The sequence below is a fragment of the Mus pahari genome, chromosome 3 (assembly GCF_900095145.1).
Source record: "Mus pahari chromosome 3, PAHARI_EIJ_v1.1, whole genome shotgun sequence".
In the NCBI taxonomy this organism is placed as follows: Eukaryota; Metazoa; Chordata; class Mammalia; order Rodentia; family Muridae; genus Mus; species Mus pahari.
Genome location: NC_034592.1, coordinates 60,689,667 through 60,711,076, shown reverse-complemented (window position 1 = coordinate 60,711,076; position 21,410 = coordinate 60,689,667). Strand labels below are relative to the sequence as shown.

The window sequence follows — 21,410 nt, the reverse complement described above, 5'->3', positions numbered from 1 at the left end:
GGTCTTCCCAGCCCTTATTTCGCCGGCTGCCCGGGCTGGGCTTTGCGTCTACAAACTTTAAGTTGCAATTCAGACATTTTCCAATAAGGGTACCTCTGGGCTTGACTAGAGAAGAGCTGGCAGACTGCTCCCAGATCTGAGCAACGCCGCTCAGAGACCGAACCCTTTTATAGAAAGAGCCTCTAAAGTGGTTTCTGCCAAAGGCACTTGGCAGCAAGGACCCATTCACTTGATCCTGTAGCCCCAGGTCACAGACAATACAAGAAGTTGACCAAATAACAGTGAAAGGCGTCACAAACTGCTCGTGTGGTACCTAAGGAATCTTCACACTGTTACCGACGTTTGTTCCCAGGAACTGTGCTCATAGCGTTGTTATCCCAGCCCCTCAGGCAATCCCGCAGTCCGAGGAGCCAATCTTGTGAAAAACTACATTTCTTTTTCTCTCCTGAGGTCATCTTAGTGACTATTCCCTACTAGTCAGAGCTCCTAGCGGTCTAACTGAGCGCTGGAGGGGCAGAAAAGTCCGAGCCACCTGGCTGAGGAGGCACAGTCGCACAGGAACAATCAGCTAGCTGAGCCCCTTGTGTCGGTGCCTCCAGGCACGCGGGCGGCTGCGGGTTCACTGTCTGGGCAAACAGGCCAAGCTCAGTGTGTGTAGTAAGTGTGCTTAACCCCTGCGGCAGGGCCTTCTGGATGGTCCAGAGGGAATAAGGCTTTTCTCCTCCAGAGACTGTGCTATGGGAGCCCGCGCTAGACTAAAGCAGGACCCACGGTCCCTGAGCCAAGCTGGAACTGGTTAGGCCCCCAGCTCTGGCAAGGAGACCACACAGGCGCCGCCGGAGGGCAAGACTGACCACCTCGCTAGGACTTTATTGTGTGAGTTATGGCGACCAATTGGGCGGCTCTCAGGACTCAGTCGTCCTCTTCCTCCAGTTCTGGGGAGGAAGGAGGTTGGGGGTGGGGAAATCTAAGGCTCCTGGGGCATTACTCGAGTTTCCTCCTTTTCAGGAATTGGGACAAGACTCCATACTCCGTTCTTTTCTGGTAGGTGGGAGGAGTCGGAAGTTTTAAGTCTATTTTTTAGAAGCCTTAGGTATTCTCTAGCTATCATTTTGAAGAATTCTCTCCTCTCTAGTGGAGCATCTTCTGGCCTGAGTTTTCAGTTCTAATAGTTCCAGCACTCGCAGAGCCCCTGCCTCCTGCACAGATTCCTAGGTAGTTACAGGCCTAAGAGTGCATCCTTAGACTATGGCTGCCTTATAATTATGTTTGCCTCTCAGGACTAAATATATAAGTGTGAATCGGGAAAGAAAAGAACAGCTAGATTTTTTTTTTCAGTTTTTCCCCCCCTTAATCGACCCACTTCATTCCTCCAAGTCTGTAACTTTCAGGGTCTGGTAGGCAAAGTTCTTTTTGAGGAAGCTGGTGGCTGAAGCTGAAGGCTGGAGACCATGAGGGAAGGTGGGAGGAGGAAGGGAGGCTTGTCTGGGAAGTTGGGAGGGGGAAGCTGAGGAGCTGAATGGCAAGCTCTGCTAATGTCGCCAAACGCCCAGGAGATGGCGAGCGTGCTCCACGCCTGGAGAGGCGCCGCCGCACGGTCAAGATCAACAGTGAAGGGCGGTGGGGCGGGCTTGGGGTCGCCAGTGCTCGCGGTCATGGCCCGCTGCCAAGGAACTACGGACAGTCTCCGAAAGCCAGAGGTTGAAGCAACTGACCCAGACAGCGGAGCCAAGGGACCTGATGCAAGTAAGCCTGTGGCAGTATGTTTTTGTTTGCCCTTTCGCCTCTGTCCTAACGCCTTTTTCACCTCTTGAATCACGAGTCAATCTGCCGATCTTGGGATCTTGGTCCCTACCCCAATCGCTAATAACGTTCCAAATTTCTGAGCGTCTCTCAGCCTGTAACTGAAGGCAAAGCCTTTCCCCGAACTCCCTCGGCCTTCCGGGCTCCCCGCGGGCCTCACTTCCAGGGCCTCAGCCACTTACCCCTGCCTCTCCTCCTCCCGCAATCCCGAATATAAAAGGCACACATATAAATAACAAAGCCTTCATCTGTTCCTCATTTAGCCATCAATCCAAATACCACCAGAGAGCATTTGAGCGCAGTTTTAATCTTCAGCAAACCCCATTTCTCTTAGGCTCAGCAAAACTGACGTGCGACCTGCAGATGAAAGGAAAACCTCGAGGCAATTCCCTCTATCCAATATAGGAAACCTGAGAAATGGACCTGTGAGGTGAAGTGTGTGGCCTTGGAGACTAGAACCTACAGAAAGGGAGAGAGAGAGAGAGAGAGAGAGAGAGAGAGAGAGAGAGAGAGAGAGAGAAGAAAGGAAGGAAAGAAAAGAAAGAAAAAGAAACGAGGGGACTGGGAGAACGGTGGTTGGCCACTTTTTTGTTTGTTTGTTTGGCTGGCTGGCTGGTTGCCCGCCCCCCAACATGTCTTGTGTACAAAATAGTGAAGGTATTAAAACAGAGGTCTTCCCCTAAGTGACAGACGTCCAGGGTGATGTACTCCCCTTTCCAGGATTTATCCTTCATAGATTGAACCGCATTCTGTATTTCTCTCTCTCTCTCTCTGCCTGTACCCTCCCCACCCACCCCCTATAAAAGAATTTGGCCTCTGTAGTTGGCAGTAAGATGTGAAACAAGACAAGCTGGACCAGAGAAAACGAAAGTAATTCCCAACTCGAAGGCCCTGTGTTTCTCCCAGAGCCTTCAAGGAGCCCTCCTACCAAGAGAGATTACAGTTGTGTAAACTGTGTAAGCTGAAGTCTGTTCAACTAACTTGCACATCAGAAAGTTAACTAGATTATAGCAGTGGCTACAAGGAGCCCCGCTTTCTCTGCGGCCATTTCCCTGAGTGGCAAAGAGGACTGAACCAGGAAAAAAAGTTCCTGATTCCTAAAACTTGTGTCTAGTTGCTAGGGTATATAATAAATAGCAGTTTCAGTTGTCAATTACTGCATACCACATGGGATGCTTGAAGTGTTTCTTTATTGATTGCCAAATATGGATGTGGCTTTCTCTAATTTCAAGACCTTCCTAGTGAAGATATTTATAATGGACCCTCTGTAGGCCCCAAATGTTCCAGTGAATTTTTCTCTACCCAAGTGCCCACGTTCAGATTGATTAGTAAATAAATAAAATTGTCAAATAAATTGATAATATTGAAAGAAATTAAATTTATTGATTTTAATGAGTTGGTCTGGTTTTAAAATGATGATTTTAGACATCACAGATGATATCCTCATTTTAAACATCACTATCTGTGTTAGAAGGAGGTGGACAGAAATGGAGAACAGAAATGGAAGTTTCAGAAACAACTGGTGTTGTTCCCTTCATCTACAGATGTTGAGGAGAACAAAATTTTATAATAAATAAGAACAGCTTCTAGAGGCAGCACAAGCTTGAAAAACACAAGTGGATGAAGACTCAGTGGAGACAAGAGAGTTCTTTTTATTTATATCTCCCTAGGAGTAAATTGTGATTTTTAAATGCTCGAAGCACTGCTCACACACATTACATCTACAAAAATAATCTTTCAGTCGCATAAAAACGCAACATTTTTGAAAGTAGTTCATCACTTTCAGAAGCATCTTTTTTCCTCTTGGTCCTTAGAGCTCCATATTTTTAAAATGTGTTAGATATTTTAAAGCTTTGAGAGGCCCATGCATTCAGACAATTAACTTCTTCACTGAGCTCTGGACAGAAGTTCCCACCCATGACCACATTGGCTGAGTCTCTTTCCAAGGATTGAGGAGCCGACCTTAGCTCCATTCCCACAGACCCAAGGAAAGGGATGAATTCGTACCATCTCCAGTCACTCTGCCAAGTGTAAGTATTTTGATAGCTGCATGTAGAGTTGGAGAAATGGAGCTATCCACTAGGAATGCTGTTTTCAGGTTAAAAAGATCACAGCTACAAGGCAGGTTAAAACCACATGAAACAGCACTGCCAAAGATAAGGAAGATTGTCTTAATTTCAATATTAATAGGGTAGTTGCTTTTAAAGTCATCCTGTGCCTTCAGCCTCCAAGTTTCAGATTCTCCCATCGATCCTAAATCACCAAATGCCCAAGAGCTGTTTCCACTTGCCTTGGGGGAACTTCTGAGCACTAACGATTCAATTACACAATCACAGGGTATGAAAGGCTAAAAACACGATTCTGACCTAATGGATTATAAGCATAATCAGTGCTGGAAACACATATAAAATCCTGTTAAAAAAATAAATCCCTAAATCCAAGGGCACTTCTGAAATTCATTTGGGGGGATTATTGAAAAAATACTTCAAGTTTGTTTGTTTGTTTGTTTTTTCTCATACTGGCCTGGAGGGAGAAACAACGTTTAAAAATTATATAAAAAAAACATGCCTAGACAAGAACAAAACCAATAATAAGCAAGTAAGAAATAGAATTACAAAGTTGGATTGGGCAGCAAAAAGTTTTAGAACCAGATAAAGGTCAAGAAAGAGAGAGGGAGGGGGGAAAAAAAACGATTCACAACGCTTGCCTTTCTAGGCAGGGAAGGGGGAGGGAAATTAAATACATTTTCAAGTCTTTTCAAAGGTATTTTTGGAGACAACTGAACGCATTTAAACTGTCTGTGGCCAACCTGGCCCACATCAGGAGACAGTGTCTTTGAGCTTGGAGACGATTTTCTTGTCCTTCACTCTTCGATTCTGAAACCAAATGGTTACTTGTCTCTCGGATAGGTTCGTGGCAGCTGAGATCCGCCGCCGCTTGTCCTTGTTAATGAACTTGTTAATGGCATACTCATTCTCCAGTTCTTTGAGCTGCAGTTTGGTGTAAGGTACCCTTTTCTTCCTTCCCCGTCGGTAGACGCACATGTCCGGCTGGTTTAAAGCCACATCCCCTAGCATAAACAACAGCAGGGGAAACATTAGCCTGGATACTTGGAACACCTAAGCTTTGAGTTGTGTTATGTGAGTACATTTGTGTATTTGTTAGTACTGGGCAGGGGAGGGGAGGGAATAAAGAAAATGAGATTGTTTATATTTTATTATTATTTACACAGACATATTATTTACACAGTATTAAAGAAAGACTATTTGCACTTCGAGACAAAGGCTAATTTGATGGATCATCACGGTTTTTCAAACCGGCATTTTAACAAGCCTGTGATTTTATGGTCTGGTTATTGGGGGAAGCTCATAAGGACAGTTTCTGCAATTGCCAGTTACATACATTCAAACACACACACACACACACACACACACACACACACTTCAGATCTTTTACTCAAGCTTTAATCTCTTTTACTGTGTTTGGGAGTTTATGGGCTCTAAGAAACTTCAGTGGTCATTGGAACCCCAGTTGAAAATATGGGGACCCAACTGTGACACCTTTCAGAAACCTTTTTAGTCAGGGGAGTGAGGAAGGGAGGGCAATGGGTTTAGGGAAAGGGGAAAGAGAGAGGAAGGAAGAGGAAGGGGGAGAAGCAGCAAAGGTAACTAAAGATCTTGAACTTTAGTGGATAAAAATGCACTTGTGCTTCACGGGAAGGAAAACATAGCAGAGGCGTTTTTAATTGGGAAAGTTAGTGATCACAGGAACTAAACAAACTTTTCTAGTGGATTATACCTGGTCAGGTCTGGAATATAAGTAACCACTCCCAAATAGGGGCTTTTCTTTTCTCCCCCCGCCTTTTTACGTTGCTCCTACCTGGAAAGGATGATTTCCAAAAATGGGACCCCTGCGGCTGGTCCTTGGCACAATACACCTGGCTGTTCCACCCGTTGGCTAGCGTCCAGGACTGGTAGCCCTCCATGGAGATGTACGCCTCGTGCCGAGGTTCCCCGGATCCAAAAGTGGACACCATGTCGATGTAACCAGGCACGTGCTGATAGGGACTTGTGTAGCCCTGGTAGAAGGACACTTCCTTGGCTCGCGCGGGCACCTCGTTGGTCGGTACGCTGCTGCTCGCCAGACCCGACACGTCCATGTACTTCTCCACCGGGAAACCTCCGAGAGAAGCGTGCGGGGACGACTTGAGAGCGTTCTGCTGTAAGCCCACGCCGTGCGACATACGGCAGCTGTAGTAACCGTTGCCGAAGTGGTAGCCATAGCCCAGCGCGGGAGCGCCCGGCGGTGCTGCAGCGGTAGCGGCGGTCGCTGGCGCGGGACACTCTTTGGCCACTGGAGCCTCGGGGCGAGTGGCGATCACAGCCGAGGATGACGATGACGACGAGGAGCCTGTGCGCTCAGAGGTCCCTGGGTACGCGAAGCTGGATGCTGCCGCCGCCGCCGCCGCCGCTGCTGCCGCCGCCGCCGCCGCGCGTCCGGAATGTGTCCCCGCGAACACCGGCGCCGACAGGAAGCCGCGACACTGGCCAGGCGCCGCCACCGAGGAGGAGGAGGAGGAGGAGGCCGGTGCCGCCCCAGCGGCCCCGCCGTCCGCCCGCAGTCCATCCATGTCCCAAGTCCCCGAGCGGCTCATGGCCCGGCCTGGCCCGGCCCGGGCCCCGGCCTCGGCCCTGCGCAGGACACCATGGCGCGCTGCGCCTCCTCCCTCCTCGCAGTGCTCCGCGGCGCGCTCGCTCCCGCCCTCTCCCTCCCGTCCTCTTTCCCTCCGCGAGCCTCCCGCCTCCTGCCCGCCCGCCCGCCCTCCAACAGGTTAGCTCATCGCGGGACGTTTATAAAAACGAAGTTCAGGTTGGGAGGGGGCCTGGGACGGTCAGGGGGCCGCCTCCCGCCCCGAGGGCGCCGGCCGGGGACACTGCCATTGGCTGCGCCGGGACACGTGGGGGTGGGGGCGCGGGAGAGCCTGGCTCCCAGCCCAGGTCCGGCTGGACCCACCCACCCGGTCCCCACCCCTCTTCAGCCCTTTGGGAGGCCCACCTCCCATCTCTGCCCTCCCCCAGACCCAGGAGTTGGCTTTGCAACCACCCCCTCGAGTTGATTGCGCGACGGCCCATCTCGGGCCTGTCTGCGAGGCCGGCGCTGAGGCCTGCGCTTCATCTCCGCAACCGCTGTTTTTGCCACTGCTCTTTGGCTCCTCGAGCTGTACACCAAAGTGAGGATGAAGGACAGAGATGAGCAGAATGACGCGATAACAGAGCAATTCTATTTTAAAAAACCTGTTGCTTCATCTTTCCTTAGTCTACCTCGTCATCCCAAATTCGAGACAGCTCATCTTTCTTACATTGAACATACCTAACGAACGGGTAAAAGTATTCCACACATAGGAAATCAGTCGGAGTAGCACAATCGGCCCACAAAAATACTCACGAACAGTCTTGGGGCAGCATCAGAGACTTAGGACTCATCTCGAAGTCGCAAACCTGACAATCGCGCAACTAGGAAGTCCATAGATAATTCGATTCATGTCTCTGCTCTTGGCCAGCCGGCAGTCACTTCGCCGGGCTGGCCTTCTTAGCTTCAGCTTGGCCTCCTCCCGCCCAGCCCAAAAGACTCCGTACCAGCGCGGGAGGAGTAAGCCACTCAATAGAGTGCCACGAATCTTCTGTGCCTCGCCCACAGCATACCGGCCTCTAGCTTTTTGCAGCCACCACCCACCCCCGCCCGTTACTCACACCAATTAATTGAAAACTTCACTTTCCCAGGGACCTTTGTTTCGCTTCCTTTTCCAGGCTGCCAACAGCAGGGAATTGAGTGTGTCAAGTCCAGAGGGTGTTCTTTTCTTTTCTTTTCTTTTCTTTTCTTTTCTTTTCTTTTCTTTTCTTTTCTTTTCTTTTCTTTTCTTCTTCTCTTCTCCTCTCTCTCTCTCCCTCTCCCTCTCTCTCTCTCCCTCTCCTACCCCCCCCCCAGTAAAGTCGGGCTGGTGACAGGCGCAGTCCGGGTTCATAGAACTTCATAGGGACAGAGAAGGCTCTAGTTGGGAGTACCGGAGGAGCTAATACAGATAGAAAGTTAGATAGACCAGCTCTAATCGCTCTGTATTTCCACCTCTTCTAGCTGAGTCTCAACAACTTATGGGTCGTTCTTGTGAGTCCTGATTTGAATCTAGGTCGGTCTCCTGAGAGCTATTTTAGACTTGGTTAGTCAAGAGTGCTGGGTGGGTGCGAGAGCCTCAAAGTGGGCCAGTTTGATACTGTACTATCAACCTTCAGACCAGCTCTCTTAAACGTGTAATACTAAGTCCAGTTTGTCACTCAGCGCCACTGCCTTCTGAAAATAGACTCTGAGAAAGAAGAAGAAAAGAAGAAAAGGAGTGAACAAGGTCCTTCTGGGTCTAGTCTGGCATCGCAGGGTGGGCTGATGGTGTGGGAGTGTTGACACAAAAACACTGTAACCATAAAAGGCTCAAATGGGAGGGGGCGGAGGTTATGAGAGGTACTGGAACGGGAAAGTAAGAGAATTTGTGTAACTTTAAAAAAAAATCCTAGACATAGTCATGGTCAAATTTAAACCCGGAGGGTCTCTCCAGGGTTTTGAAGAGTTGTGATGGATAGTAATTTATTGATCGCGATAATTTTGATTACTTGAGAAAGGACAAAAGTTAGAATGGAAGTTGGATTGCATTTGAAGGGCCAGGTAGTAGTATTTCTGAGCTTTTGAAAAAGATTAGCAATGAGATGTTTTATTTCCCCCCTTTTCCTTTCCTGTTACTCAGAGAGAAAGAACGACATGGGAGTTATTGATGTTCCGCCTCCCCCCCCCCCCGTCCCCATGTCTTTAAACAGTTACTGAAACGTTTTTAAAAACTAATTAAACAGAAATAACCAGAACCAACACACCTCAGTCACACTCAATAATTTAGTAGTTTTGTGTTCTTTGGGCTACAGTACCATTTTTTAAAAATCTGACTAATACATTTGTATTAGCATTGTATATTTAAATCGAAGAAAATAAAGTTAAAACAAAAGATTGTCACATTCTGAAACTGCAGTCTCAACCTTCGCTTAAATTATCACACAAGAAAATAAGTTGTGCTTGACTGGGAGAATATAGGAGTTAATGCTTAGGCTGGAACCTCTTCTTCCCTATAATGCTCCGTGGTGCCCTGGTAAAACTTAGGGTTTCTCTGCCAGTTTCAAAGGTTATTCATAAATAAAGTTTTCAATAATGAATTTTTTATCATTTTCTATCACCAGTTTTTCTGTGACTTCAACAAAGTTAAGTTTAGGTATGCAGAAGTAGGTTACACTGGAAAAAGGTCTCTGAGAGGGTCCACAGGTAGAGCTCCAAATTCCAGGATCCCAGGGAAGTCACTGCTATTGAGCCAGAGTGCTGAGGTGGATTATAAGGTAAAATTAGGGTGTTAGTAGTTTACAGGGTGGGTAGGCAGGTATGGAGAGGATGTTGCAGTTAAATAAGAAGAAATGTTTTCATTTAGCTTGGATATCTTGTGTCCAAACTGCATTCAAGCTGAAATTTAATTGTAATTGGTTTTTTTCCTTCTTTTTTTTTTTCCTTCTTTTTTTTTTGAGACATAGACCCACTCTGTAGCCAAGGCTGCCCTCAAATTTTCAAAAGGGGTGGGATTACAGGCATGAACCACTATGCCAGGCTTATAACCATTTTTTTTTTCAGATGTCCAAGAGCACAGGGTGAGCCCTATATTTGTGTGGCAGTACATCACAGTGAAATCTTAACAAAAGGATAAGCAAGAGTTTAGCAATGACAATCCTTTCCAAATATATACCTATTGTTCTGTGAAAAAAAATGCTACATTTCCTGATTTGGGTGAAAAGGCTATGGTATCCTTTGCTGCCCAAATCCTCCTCTGTTTCTCTCCATTTGCTCCTCTTTCTTCTTTCCTTTCTCAAGCACCCCATTGAGTATTGAATCTGTGCTGGAGACATAGCCTCAGTTCTTTCTTGTAGATCTCACAATTTGTACATCTGTTTGGGGATGGAAAATGAATGGATATAGGCTATGATTTAGACTTATTGAAGTGTCCTGTTTACCAAGACAGCAATGAGCTCAATTAATTATACAATTGCTGATGATTACAACCAGGATGGCAGCATCCTGTCAGAAAAGGGTTGTGGGAGATTCCTTTGAAAGTATTTACCTTGATGAGCACAACCAGGAAATACAGAACACCCTTTTAATTAACCTTGAGAAACCAATGATTCAGTAGAAAACATCTCAATTTAGAAGCAGCATCTTAAGTTGGGAAGAACTAGCTAGTTACTGTTCCTAACCATGACTGTCTGCCAGCTCTGGAGCTAATTTTCCCTCTCCAGCTAATAATCAACTTCACTCAGGCTGAGAAAAAAAACAGAGCAAACAAAATATGAAGCAAATCCCAAGAGAATCACAACATTTCGTGTATAAGGCAGGTTCTAGCAACAGATAGCTGTCATGTGTTTGGGGCATTTTCTAAATCTAAAAGGTGGAATCCTTTTGGGTTTAGCAACAAAATTAGCCTCTATTTAATTAAAATCTTAGTTAACAACAAAGACATCCTCCTCCAAATACCACATGACTTAAAAAAATTCTGAGTTTGCCTCCCACTGCACAGCAGGCCCCTATTTGAGATGAAGAGAACTCCTCCAACTGTGGACTGTAGGAAACAGGCAGGGTCTTCCCTTCCAAAGAAATGCTGAACTTTTCTAGAGAGCTCTAGAAGGTAGGACCAGAGCTTGAGGACCAAATAACTTCTTTCTTCCTTCCTAAATAGAAGCAAAGATTGCAATTTACTATTTTGTCTGACATTTTGAAACAACTTTTCTAACTTGCTAAATGCAAAATAGAAGCTTATTACCATTTCAAATAATTCACATTCTCTACCGGCAAGCCACATTATGGATAGCAGCAAAGCAGAGTGGGTGAAGAGTAGGAAAATGCCTAAAAATGTAGGAGGAGTTGAGAGACTCACAAAGGATGCCAGTGGTGTGTTCCGGATCCCTGAAAGGCGACCGCAGTTCCCCGCGCCTGGCGCTAGATGTCCCTGCAAGTTCTTGAGTCTGATCTGAGGGTACATTAAACTCCTGGCAGTCGGCAAACCTGAGTAGCCTCGGGGGTCCAGGAAGAAAGTAGCCACCAATTCCCTCACTTGCAACCTTTCTAGAGTAGCTTGGAGTTGAAGGTGAAGGGGAGAAGGAAAACTAAAATAAGTAGGCCGATGTAGGTGAGGCAGAAAGCTAGAGGCTTGCCTGAGGAGAAATAGGAGCAGGAAGCCTAGCGAAGGCTGGCTTGGTTAGTCCAACCCTCACCCTCTCCTATAAATCGAAACCTGGTCTTGAAGACCACACTTAGCCTAAAGAAAACATGCCCTGCCCGCAGCTCAGACTCTGCAGGTGTTTACTGCCTGTTCACAACATCTGCTCTCCCAGTTCTCCAGCGAGCTTGAGACTTACTTCGGGTTGAGAACCGGTGGCTGGCATCTTCCACCGGGAAGCCCCAGCTGGGTGAGACCACCGCATCCCGTGGCCCAGTTGCTGCTCGGCAGGGCTTTACTCTTGATCCATCCCTCTGCAAGTCACAGGTCAAATGTTCACTGCTTACAAGAAACAAATACTTAGTTTGGCAGTCTAACCCCACCCCAGGAGGAAGAAAGAAAGAAGAAAAAGAAAAGGAGGGAAAGAAAATGCTTTGCTTTGTTTTACAACATTCTTGCCAGCAAAACTGTTCTTTTTGGATAATACAGAGAAATTTTTTCCTGTATGTCACCTCACTCCCAATCATAAAAATCTGGCATGTCCTTCGCATAGGTAGAAGATGCCCTTTGAAGGCATGGAGTATGGGTTAGATTTTTGGCTGCATGATCTTGTTCTTGGTTGTGGTACTTTGAAGATATCAGAGGCTGAAAACTGGGTCCATTTCTAATTTTAGCCTCTCCTTTCTGGAAAGGGTAGGAAGTGACTATTTTTTCAACAAATATAACATTCTCTCTCTCTCCCCCCCCCCCGCCTTCTCTCCCTCCTTCCTCCACTGGTGTAATGCTTTTGAGGTAGGCCTGCCTTTAAATAAGACAGGTAACATGAAGAAAAAAAAGCGGTTATGCAAAACTTTCAAAGCCCCATGACATGCATTATTGGAGATAAGTATAAATCATGAACAATTACCAAAGCTCTCTGTGTAGGAGGTTTCCTAAAAAGGGGGGGGAGACCAATTCCCCAGGGGTTCTCTGGTCTTCAGACGGTATAATCCATGTAAAAAGCCACTTGTAATTGCATACCAAATGACTTATATAAGTTAGTCACTATTATTACTAGTAATAGGTAATGTTCTAAAGGAACATTAACTATTCAAATGGAGTAGTGACTGTGAAATGTTACCGTCTGCTAAGGGCAGTGAAAAGTTATGGATGTTTTTCACTGAGGTAGTTTCCCTGACAGGATCACAAGTATATGTGGGGCAATAGAAGTCCTAGAAATGCAGTATCAGTGTTGCTTAAAAGGTTCAAGCTAGTTTCAAAACCACTAATGAATGAAGGTGTCGCGGAGAAATGATTTTTTTAAAATTTATTTTCAGTACTTGGCCAGCTTTTGGAACCAGAGGCGGTGGGTCCTAGAAGAAGGTAAGAAATCTTCTTAGGCCGCTGAGGTTTCTGCGACAGAAAAGCAACTCACAGCTGCTGAAACCGCGAGGAAAACAGATGGGGGCGCCAAATGACAGCAATAAAGGCATCGGCGGATTTCCGCCCAGGCTGAGCGACCACTTGCTGCCAGGGTCTTGGCCCCCCCATGGAGCCTAGCCTAGACCAAAGATTCTCTTATAGTCCCTTGGGTAGGGAAGGATTAGGTAGCAGGATCCTCCCAGAGACACTGGGGCCCAGACTGCCTGGACGGGTGGAGCTGGGCGTCCTGGCTGAGAAGCAGTTGGGGGCGCCCGCAGTGTGATTAGTGAAGAGAGGTAGCCAAAAACCTGCTTGAGGACAATGCAAGTGCCAGGAGCTGAATGACCACTAGGGTAGACTAGCCACTGGGACAGGGACAAAGGTGGATGCTGGGTCAAGTTCTCAAATGGAGGTCATCGCCCACCAGACAATTCTCCTGAGCCTGCGAGCCTGTGCAGTTTTCCACTTACAACTTTAAAGAGGTGGGATTGATTTTTTTTTTTTTCCAGCAAACTTGCCTGTAGAAATAAGTTGGCGCTAATGGGAAGAGGAGAAAAACTTTTGGCATTGACTATATATGTATACACATGTATATAAATATATTTCACACCTCACCTCCCCTTACATTCCTGACGCGCCCCCAACGGGTCCAAGGTTAAAAAGAAAGCGCCAACAGACAGATGGGCAATTAGATCAGAGGGTTGCCCCCTAGCACACCCCAATATGCTGGGTGTGTCTCAAGGCGGGAAGGAGGGGGGCCCGGGTTAGGGTCTGAGTTAGTGTTGTGACCGGGATGCAAAACCCCAGACCAGCATCCAGACTGCCAGGTTCTCTAGGCTGCTTCAGAAGCTCACGCGCTAGACCACTGTGTCCTGTCCCTGTCCTCCGTGGACCTCACCAGTGCGGGCGAAGCTCTGCCTCTGGAGCAGCAGGCGGGCGAACTGGCACGACGCATCTGAGTCGGGCAGGGTGGGGCGCAAGCGCGGGAGGAGATGAGCGCATTTGAGTGAAGATTGATCTTCCTTAAAATGGTTGCCACCGGCGTCATTATGACTATCAAAGTTATCGCCAAGAGGCTCAGCCTCCAACCTCGGGCGGGAAGGAGAAGAGGCAAGGCTGGTTGGAGACTGTGCCCCCAGTCAGCACCAGGAACACCGGGGGTCACAGGTAAGGGTCTAGGGTGGAGGAGGGGGAGGATGTAAAGGTGGAAGAAGAACAAAGTGGGAAAGGAAGGGAGGCAGCAGGAGATTCCATTCCCTCCACTTTGACTCCGAAACCCAGTTACTTCACCACGAATTCCTCTATTTGAGAAGGGTGGGAGTAAGCCGGCAATTTTAAAAAGTGGGTTCTGCGAAGGGGTGGGGGGAGCTATGGTCCGGTAAATCATGATTGTGTTTAAAGTTAGCTGTCAAATTCTACTATCAGATCCTCCAGTCTAGTTTATTTCCCCTAAGGGAGAATGCGAGGGTGAGAAGCTTATCCATCAGCAAGATTATAAAACAAAAAAATCTAAGGTCTTCGAGTTCAGAAGTCAGCCTGCAATCAGTGGTAGAAAATAAGAGAAGATGTAATGATTTCCGCTTGGAGCCACGGGTCCTATGTACCTCCCCAGCCACATAGCAAGAAAGCATTTTCAAAAGTCTACAACATATATTCTGTCTCTGTCTCTGTCTCTGTCTCTGTCTCTGTCTCTGTCTCTGTCTCTGTCTCTCTCTCTCTCTCTCTCTCTCTCTCTCTCTCTNTCTCTCTCTCTCTCTCTCTCTCTCTCTCTCTCTCTGTGTGTGTGTGTGTGTGTGTGTGTGTGTGTGTGTGTGTGTTGGAGGGGAGCATCCAGACTGAGAGGAAGAAGTAAGGAGAGAAAGAACTCAGAATCCTATTTGTTAAATAAAATACTTATTATTAATATTTGGTTCTTAAAACAGAAAGATAAGTAATCCTGACAGGAGTGGGCGCGAGGTCTTCTTACGCAACTCTTCCTGTATCCTCCCCCTTGCCCGCCCCCTTACGCCCCCCCCCCCAGCTTGTAAATGTTAAAACAAAACAAAACAAAACAAAAACTTCTCAAGAATCTATCCTGGAAAAATCAAAGCATTATCTATTATTTAACTCGTATCTGTGTTCGTGGAGAAATGAGGAAGGCGCTGTATGATTAGGACCTGAGGGGCAACCCAGCAAACTGAGAGCGTAATGATGCCCCTAAATGAAGGGGGAAATGCGCCGCGGCGTGCTCTATTAATCAGACTGTCAATTTCACCCCCGAGGCCAAACCCCCGGGCGAGCAGAACTGGCTGGGAGCGGGCAAAGGACCGGAGCCTTCTTCCTCACTTCTCATGTCTTCTCGTCTCCTACCTGGATCTATTTGTCTGCTCTGAAGTCGCCTTCATTACCCACTGACAGGAGCGTGTATTTATTTGCTTATAAACCTGTTACAATAAATGATTATTCGAAAGGCGTCATTCGTACCTTAATGACGAGCGGGCGCTACTTTTTGATGAATGACATCTCCGACTCGGAAGGATGTATGGGTCATTTTGACCAGTCATTCCCTCGCTCTGGCATCCCACAAATTTTTCCGCCTCCCTCCAAAAGAGATAATAATATTTAGAGCCGCTTGCTGGGGCTGAATGAGAATCAGCCCTGGGCACAGCCCATCATTAAGACGGGACAGCCAGGCCACTGTGACATTTTTTAGAAAGCTGAGATGATGGAAAGAATAAGAAAAGAGATGATTCTGATGGAGAGAGGGCTCCACAGCCCTACTGCTGGCAAGAGGTTCTCCAATTTGTCCGATTCGGCTGGCGGTGCTGTGCTTGAGGCCCTGGAAAATTCGCAGCACCCGGCTCGCCTCAGTCCGCGCCTGCCGTCCGCCCCGCTGCACGGAGCTCTGGGAGACCTCCCCGCCAAGGGCAAATTCGAAATAGACACTTTGTTCAACCTGCAGCACCCGAGCAGCGAAAGCACCGTCTCCTCCGAAATCGCCTCCGCCACCGAGAGCCGCAAAAAGCCTAGTCATTATTCCGAGGCGGCCGCCGAGGCCGACATGAGCAGCGACGTGGAGGTGGGCTGCTCTGCACTGCGCTCCCCCAGCGGCCTGGGCGCCGCACCACTCAAGGAAAACAATGCCAAAGGTAACCGGGTGCCCGTAGACTCCAGCCCCATCCTCCGGGATCCCTCGCGGGCCTCGCCAGCCCTTTCTACACCTTAGCGGGTCTCTGGCTCTTAACTAAAGTGCTGCACAGAGCTGGCAGGGGCAGGGGAGGCATGAATACTAGGAACTGGTCCCTCTGGCTCTGCTCTTTGCAGCCCGGGCCTGTGGAGCCTAAGGAGCCAGGCCCATGCACCCAGGCTCCTGCCTGAGTCGGAGCAAATGTTTCACTTGTCGATCTAAGAGCTGGGCGAGGCGACACAGCACTAGCCGCTAGCCCGTGTGGCTTAGTTGCTTTTGGGGAAGGGTGCCCTGGACAGGAGCTCCGAACTCAGGTGCTTCTGGAGCCCCCAGGGCCGGGTGGAGGGGGTACTCCTCTGGATAAGTCTGAGACAGAGAGTCTGGCCTCGCACCTCTGCTCTGCTTAAGTCAGCTGACAGAGAAGAGTTTGAAAAGTGGACACCTCTTTCCCTTTACTGGCTTGGGTTTGAGTTGCAGATGCTTGGAAAATCCTAAGATATTTTAAACCCAAAGACTGTCAAAGAAAGGTTGGAAGCCTTATAAAGAGCTGCCCCTGTGGTTCCCAGACTATGTCAAGCCCACAGCTTCTTAAACTGGTTCCGAGGTAGGCATTCTTCCCCTGCAAATTTTCCTAGCGAGTGGAAAATTTCTAATTATTGGAAAAAGAACAACCTTCTCAAATTCCGTTTCTATTATTTGGTTAGGAAGGGCTTCCCAAACTTCATTGATTTCATTAACAGCAGCAATTTGTAAGTCTGACAGATCCCATCAATTTTGACAGCGACTTTCCTTCCCAAAGCCTCTTTTGCCACCAGCTAGCAACCCCAACTCAGGGTTCTCGGTCCCTACAACTACTCATGAGCTGTGAACTGTTTGTTTGCTAGGGTACGCGGAGAGCGGCTCTGTCGCGGGCACCACGACGTCGGCCTCCGGCTCGGGCCTCGGCAGTCTGCATGGAGGCGGCGGCGGCGGCAATAGCGGGGCTGCGGCGTTGGGCAGCTCTGGCTCCGGTTCTGGTGCCGATCAGGTGCGGCGATACCGTACAGCATTCACCCGCGAACAGATCGCGCGCCTGGAGAAGGAGTTCTACAGGGAGAACTACGTGTCTCGGCCCCGCCGGTGCGAGCTGGCCGCTGCACTCAATCTGCCCGAAACCACCATCAAGGTATCGATTCCGGCGCATGCCCGCTCAGACCTCCCTCGGGGCGCTTGAGTTGATATGTTTTATTTCCCCCCCACCCATTCTCTCCTTCTGGGTGGTGAGAAATCGGTGTGGAAATCCACCGGGTTTTGTCACTGAAGGAGTAGGCTTATTTATTTCTTCTGTGCCGAATTGTAATCGGTTGACAGGCCTGGCTGACCCGAGGAGCCCTGAATCCCGAGGCCCGTGCTTCAGACCGGCCCTTCGCCTTGCCTATTTCTGCCCAACGACTGCCCAGGTGCCCCCTTACTTGTGCCCAAGGTTCTACTTCACCCTAAGCAGCAGGCTGGTTTTTGTTTCTCCGACACAAACCCGAGGTGCAACTTTTCATTCGTTCCTGATCTATGTGAGATGTATTTCTCACATAAAGCGTTGCTACCTGAAGAGGTTACAGTATTTTAAAAAATCGATTGGATTGAGAACGTGGTTTTCTAAAGATTTTTTCTCTTGGGCAACGTGAAAGAACGAAATTGTCTTTGTTTTTATACACACACATGCATATATTTATGTATATGTGTATATACACATTTATGTATATATGTATATATTTAGGATATTATTTTTTATTATGCATCCAGAACAGATGGCTAGAAACTAGGTAGGCTTGGTGAATATTTCACAGAGCGTTAGACTCTCCAGCAAAAGAGAAAAGACACTCCATGAAGTAAGAGACTAGTATGGAAGTCTTCCTCCAGTTTGATCGGGCTTTCTTTCATTTAGAGTTGTGACGAATGATGTCTTTATTAGATACTGTGTTAGAAGGAGCTAGAAAAGTTCCCTTTCCAGGCTCTGGGTACACAGCTTTTGCCACTCATTTAAAGCAAATGATTCCAACAAAAATCATCCTTTCAATACCCTAATCGGACCCATGCCCCTAGGGAACAGTCCTTGCAGCTCCGAGGGCTCAAGACCTGGAGCTGCTTCCTCTCAGAAAAACTGCTATACAGTCTCTCTTCAAAGGCTGCCCAGAATCCCCGTGCAAATCCTGGGATTGACAGACCGGGGTTCAGTGAGGCTGGGCGCCAGTGGGTGGTTGGACAGAGGGAGATAAAAGGTTGGTTTAGGATGGAAAAACAAAACAACCAACCAACAACAACAACAACAATAACAACAAAGCAGCAAGTGTAAAGCTAGAAACTGAGGAGTCCCACTAAACTCAGGAGCAGGAGACTCTTTTGGTTGAGGAGGGTGTGCCCTAGACGATCCTCAAGTTAATGTTCACCCTGTCCGGTATGGGAGAACAGAGGGATTAAGCCCAGAGCCAGGGAAGCAGGCTAGGCCACTCTGGGACCGGGGAAGGGTTTGGAGACCCTGGACAGGGACTGGGAATACCCAGCGCTCCCTAACCCGGGCGGTGGTGCGGCTGTCCCCGCAGGTGTGGTTCCAGAACCGGCGCATGAAGGACAAACGGCAGCGCCTGGCTATGTCGTGGCCGCATCCAGCCGACCCCAGCTTCTACACCTACATGATGACACACGCGGCGGCCACCGGAAGCCTACCCTACCCTTTTCACTCGCACGTGCCTCTGCACTACTACCCGCACGTGGGCGTCACCGCGGCTGCAGCAGCGGCCGCAGCCTCGGGAGCAGCGGCAGCGGCATCCTCGCCCTTCGCCACATCCATCCGTCCTCTGGACACCTTCCGAGCGCTTTCACATCCTTATTCGAGGCCGGAACTGCTCTGCAGCTTCCGCCACCCGGGGCTCTACCAGGCGCCAGCCGCCGCCGCGGGGCTGAACAGCGCAGCGTCGGCTGCTGCGGCAGCGGCGGCTGCAGCGGCGGCAGCCTCCTCGGCGGCGGCGGCCGGGGCGCCCCCCAGCGGTAGCTCGGCTCCCTGCTCGTGCCTCAGTTGTCACAGCAGCCAGTCTGCAGCCGCGGCCGCCGCCGCTGCAGCCGCAGCACTGGGCTCCCGGGGCGGCGGTGGCAGCGGCGGTGGTGGCGGCGGGGGAGCCGGGACGGCGGGTGGCTCAGACTTTGGCTGCAGCGCCGCGGCGCCGCGCTCCGAGAGCGGCTTCTTGCCCTATTCGGCCGCGGTGCTCAGCAAGACCGCCGTCAGCCCTCCGGACCAGAGGGACGAGGCGCCGCTCACCAGATAACTACGCCGCCGCCAGGGGCCGCGCCAGCCTCTCGGTGTGCGCCCCGTCGGGGCCCCGCTTGGCCCTCGGCTCCTGCTGCCGCTAGGGGGCACCCCGGGGTCTGGGAGGGCGAAAGAAACCTGTCGGAGTTGGGGGGTTGGGGGGGTAAGGGGCGGGCGTGAAAGCCTGACGGGGTCCCCCCAAATGATCTCTATTTTTGTATCTCTAACCTAGCTCCCCCCTCCCCATGCCCACTCCCAACCCTAGCCTTCTAAACCTGGTTCCTGCTCTGCAGGCTCCCGCTTTCCACCTGTCTGGAGTCCCGGATCTCCAGAAGACAACCCGCCAGTCAGACGGATCCAGGTGTCCAGTCCTGGCTGATCAGCCCCGGGGCCCCGGGGCCGGGGCCCGAGTTACCCTGGGGGTGGGGGTGGCCAGAAGCAATGGGGGTGCGGTAACAAAGTGAGAGAACTGTGGGTGTTAGTACTTGGGCGAGGGAACATCACCCCCCTTAAACCCCCAGATTCATGCTGCTGCTCTTTTTCTTGTCTTTGAACGAGGGGGAGAAGGAAAAGGCAGATTTTCTCAGTTTCAGCTTGCTAGGGGCCTTTGTCCAAGGGGAGCAATAGGGTGGAACAGTGAGAAGCCACAAGGCAGACAGGGAATGCGTGGTAGACATCTTTGCAGGGCTGCAGCGTTCTGTTCTGTTCAGAAAGGACAAAGCCCAGGTGGGAAAGGGTGCCGATCGCGCTTCCTTCTCTCCGGTTCACTACAGTTAGTTCTTTTAGTCTTTGGTTTCCGTGCTTGGGAAATGGAAGGTTTTATTTATTTTTCCCCCCCCCCCTGCATATTTTGTGTAAAACGTAATGGAGATAGAGCTTGCCATAGCCAGGACTGAAGGAAAGGGAAATAGAGAGGAGGTGAGGGTCAAACTGACATTGTAGTTTGTGGAGAGGTAATTTCATCTCAGTTTTCCAACTGTCGAGTTCCACTCGATCTAGGAAATACGTGAATCTCTAGGTATATGATATCATCCTAAAATTTTCCTTAGACATTTTTATGAGTTGGAGCTCTGTATTCCTCTGGACCCTTTCTTTCCTTATTTTCCTTTTCCTCGGGTAAAATGGTTCTTGGTGTATTTCTCACGCATGTCTATTGCCGCCTTCTCTGCAAAGCCACCGCTGGGTTGCTGAGACCTGCTCTGCTAACCCTGGCTACGGGGGGGGGGGGGGTTCCTTGAACTTGAAGAAAGGTACATCAAAACCCACCAGTGTTAACTGCCACGTCAATTTTGATGCTAATAATGTGCAGATTATGACGAAAATTGCCAATCATGCTCTCTGACGGACCTCCTTTGAATGTGGAATTGGAGAAAAGTTCCCCGCACGGAGACCTGCTGTCAAGTACTAACAACCCGCTAAGGGAAGTCATTAGGAGAGACGGATAAGAGACTCGGTACATAAAACATTGTTCTTGGTGCATAGAATGTATGTTATTTAATGTTATCTCTGTTACCTGAAGTGATTTCGCAGGAAAAAAAAGCCACGTTCTTATCATCTCAATGGCCAATTTTCATTTTGGTAACTTGGACGCCCTGGGTAGACTTTTCTCTGTTAAGTTGATATTCCACCAATGTGAACAGCCTCATTAAATCAAGCCCAGATATTTCCATAATGCTCCCTGCTGAGCCACTTCGCTCCTCACATAATGAGATTTTCTGAAGAGTTGAAACCCTAAAATAACTTGCATGCTTAGGCCCAGCAAAGTGGGTATATGTGTGTATGCAACCTGCGTGTGTATGTGTATATATATATGTATATGTATGTATATGCATATATATATTCGTGCTCTTAAATACATATATAAGAGGCACACACATCCATAGATACACATTGGCACATTTTCTGTGATTTATTTCAAATTCGTTTCCTAGCATTTTTTTGTTGTTGTTATTTTAAAGACACTGGATTTTAAAATTTCACTTTCCTGAGGATAGATTTTTCACTATATGTTGAAATAATTAATTTTTCCAGGAAAATTATTTTTATCAAGTGGAAAAGATTTCAAGGGGAAGCAGTATTTAAAAACTCTTGTGATTTATTATAATATTCCCATAAAATATTAAAGAACTTTCCAAGGAAATAACAATGATCTAAAATTCAACTTTTTTTCTAAAGAGATGAGACTACTTATGTAAAAAAATGATTATACCAGCTCATATTCACTAAGTTTACATTAAAAATATTAATATATAATTTAAGACTAAATAAAATAAACCAAAATATGGTATCCTTTATCAGCTTTACCTTTCTAGATTGTTAAAGCTCTTTGTTATGATCAGCTATCAGATGTATATAAGGTACTTTAGGCAATAATGTTTACATCCCCCCTCCCAAATATATATGATTGATGAGAACGCTGGCTGGTGAAATGAACATAAATTCATCTTATGTTAGGTCCATTGGATCTGGCTAGTATA

At 48.4% G+C, this 21,410-nt stretch overlaps 2 protein-coding genes across 2 annotated transcripts; one reads left to right on the top strand and one right to left on the bottom strand.

Moving 5' to 3' along the window:
• Positions 1–3,161: 3,161 nt before the first annotated feature.
• Positions 3,162–6,457, bottom strand: Hoxd13 (homeobox D13). Its single transcript, XM_021194837.2, has 2 exons — positions 5,683–6,457; positions 3,162–4,873 (listed from the first exon to the last, which is right to left on the bottom strand). The coding sequence occupies exons 1-2, from the start codon at positions 6,455–6,457 to the stop codon at positions 4,623–4,625; spliced, it is 1,026 nt and encodes a 341-aa protein (XP_021050496.1). The 3' UTR covers positions 3,162–4,622.
• Positions 6,458–15,004: 8,547 nt separating this feature from the next.
• Evx2 (even-skipped homeobox 2) lies at positions 15,005–18,952 on the top strand. The gene is made up of 3 exons (XM_021194919.1): positions 15,005–15,618; positions 16,541–16,821; positions 18,233–18,952. The coding sequence occupies exons 1-3, from the start codon at positions 15,192–15,194 to the stop codon at positions 18,950–18,952; spliced, it is 1,428 nt and encodes a 475-aa protein (XP_021050578.1). The 5' UTR covers positions 15,005–15,191.
• Positions 18,953–21,410: the final 2,458 nt, after the last annotated feature.

What these genes read in the sequence shown, in the direction of transcription:
- Hoxd13 (XM_021194837.2), bottom strand. Translation starts at nt 6,457, where the DNA reads ATGAGCCGCTCGGGGACTTGGGACATGGATGGACTGCGGGCGGACGGC. An exon ending in TTGGAAATCATCCTTTCCAG is followed by an intron (nt 4,874 to 5,682) that starts GTAGGAGCAACG and finishes TGTTTATGCTAG; the next exon opens with GGGATGTGGCTTTAAACCAG.
- Evx2 (XM_021194919.1), top strand. Translation starts at nt 15,192, where the DNA reads ATGATGGAAAGAATAAGAAAAGAGATGATTCTGATGGAGAGAGGGCTC. An exon ending in CAAGGAAAACAATGCCAAAG is followed by an intron (nt 15,619 to 16,540) that starts GTAACCGGGTGC and finishes TTTGTTTGCTAG; the next exon opens with GGTACGCGGAGAGCGGCTCT. An exon ending in TGCCCGAAACCACCATCAAG is followed by an intron (nt 16,822 to 18,232) that starts GTATCGATTCCG and finishes CTGTCCCCGCAG; the next exon opens with GTGTGGTTCCAGAACCGGCG.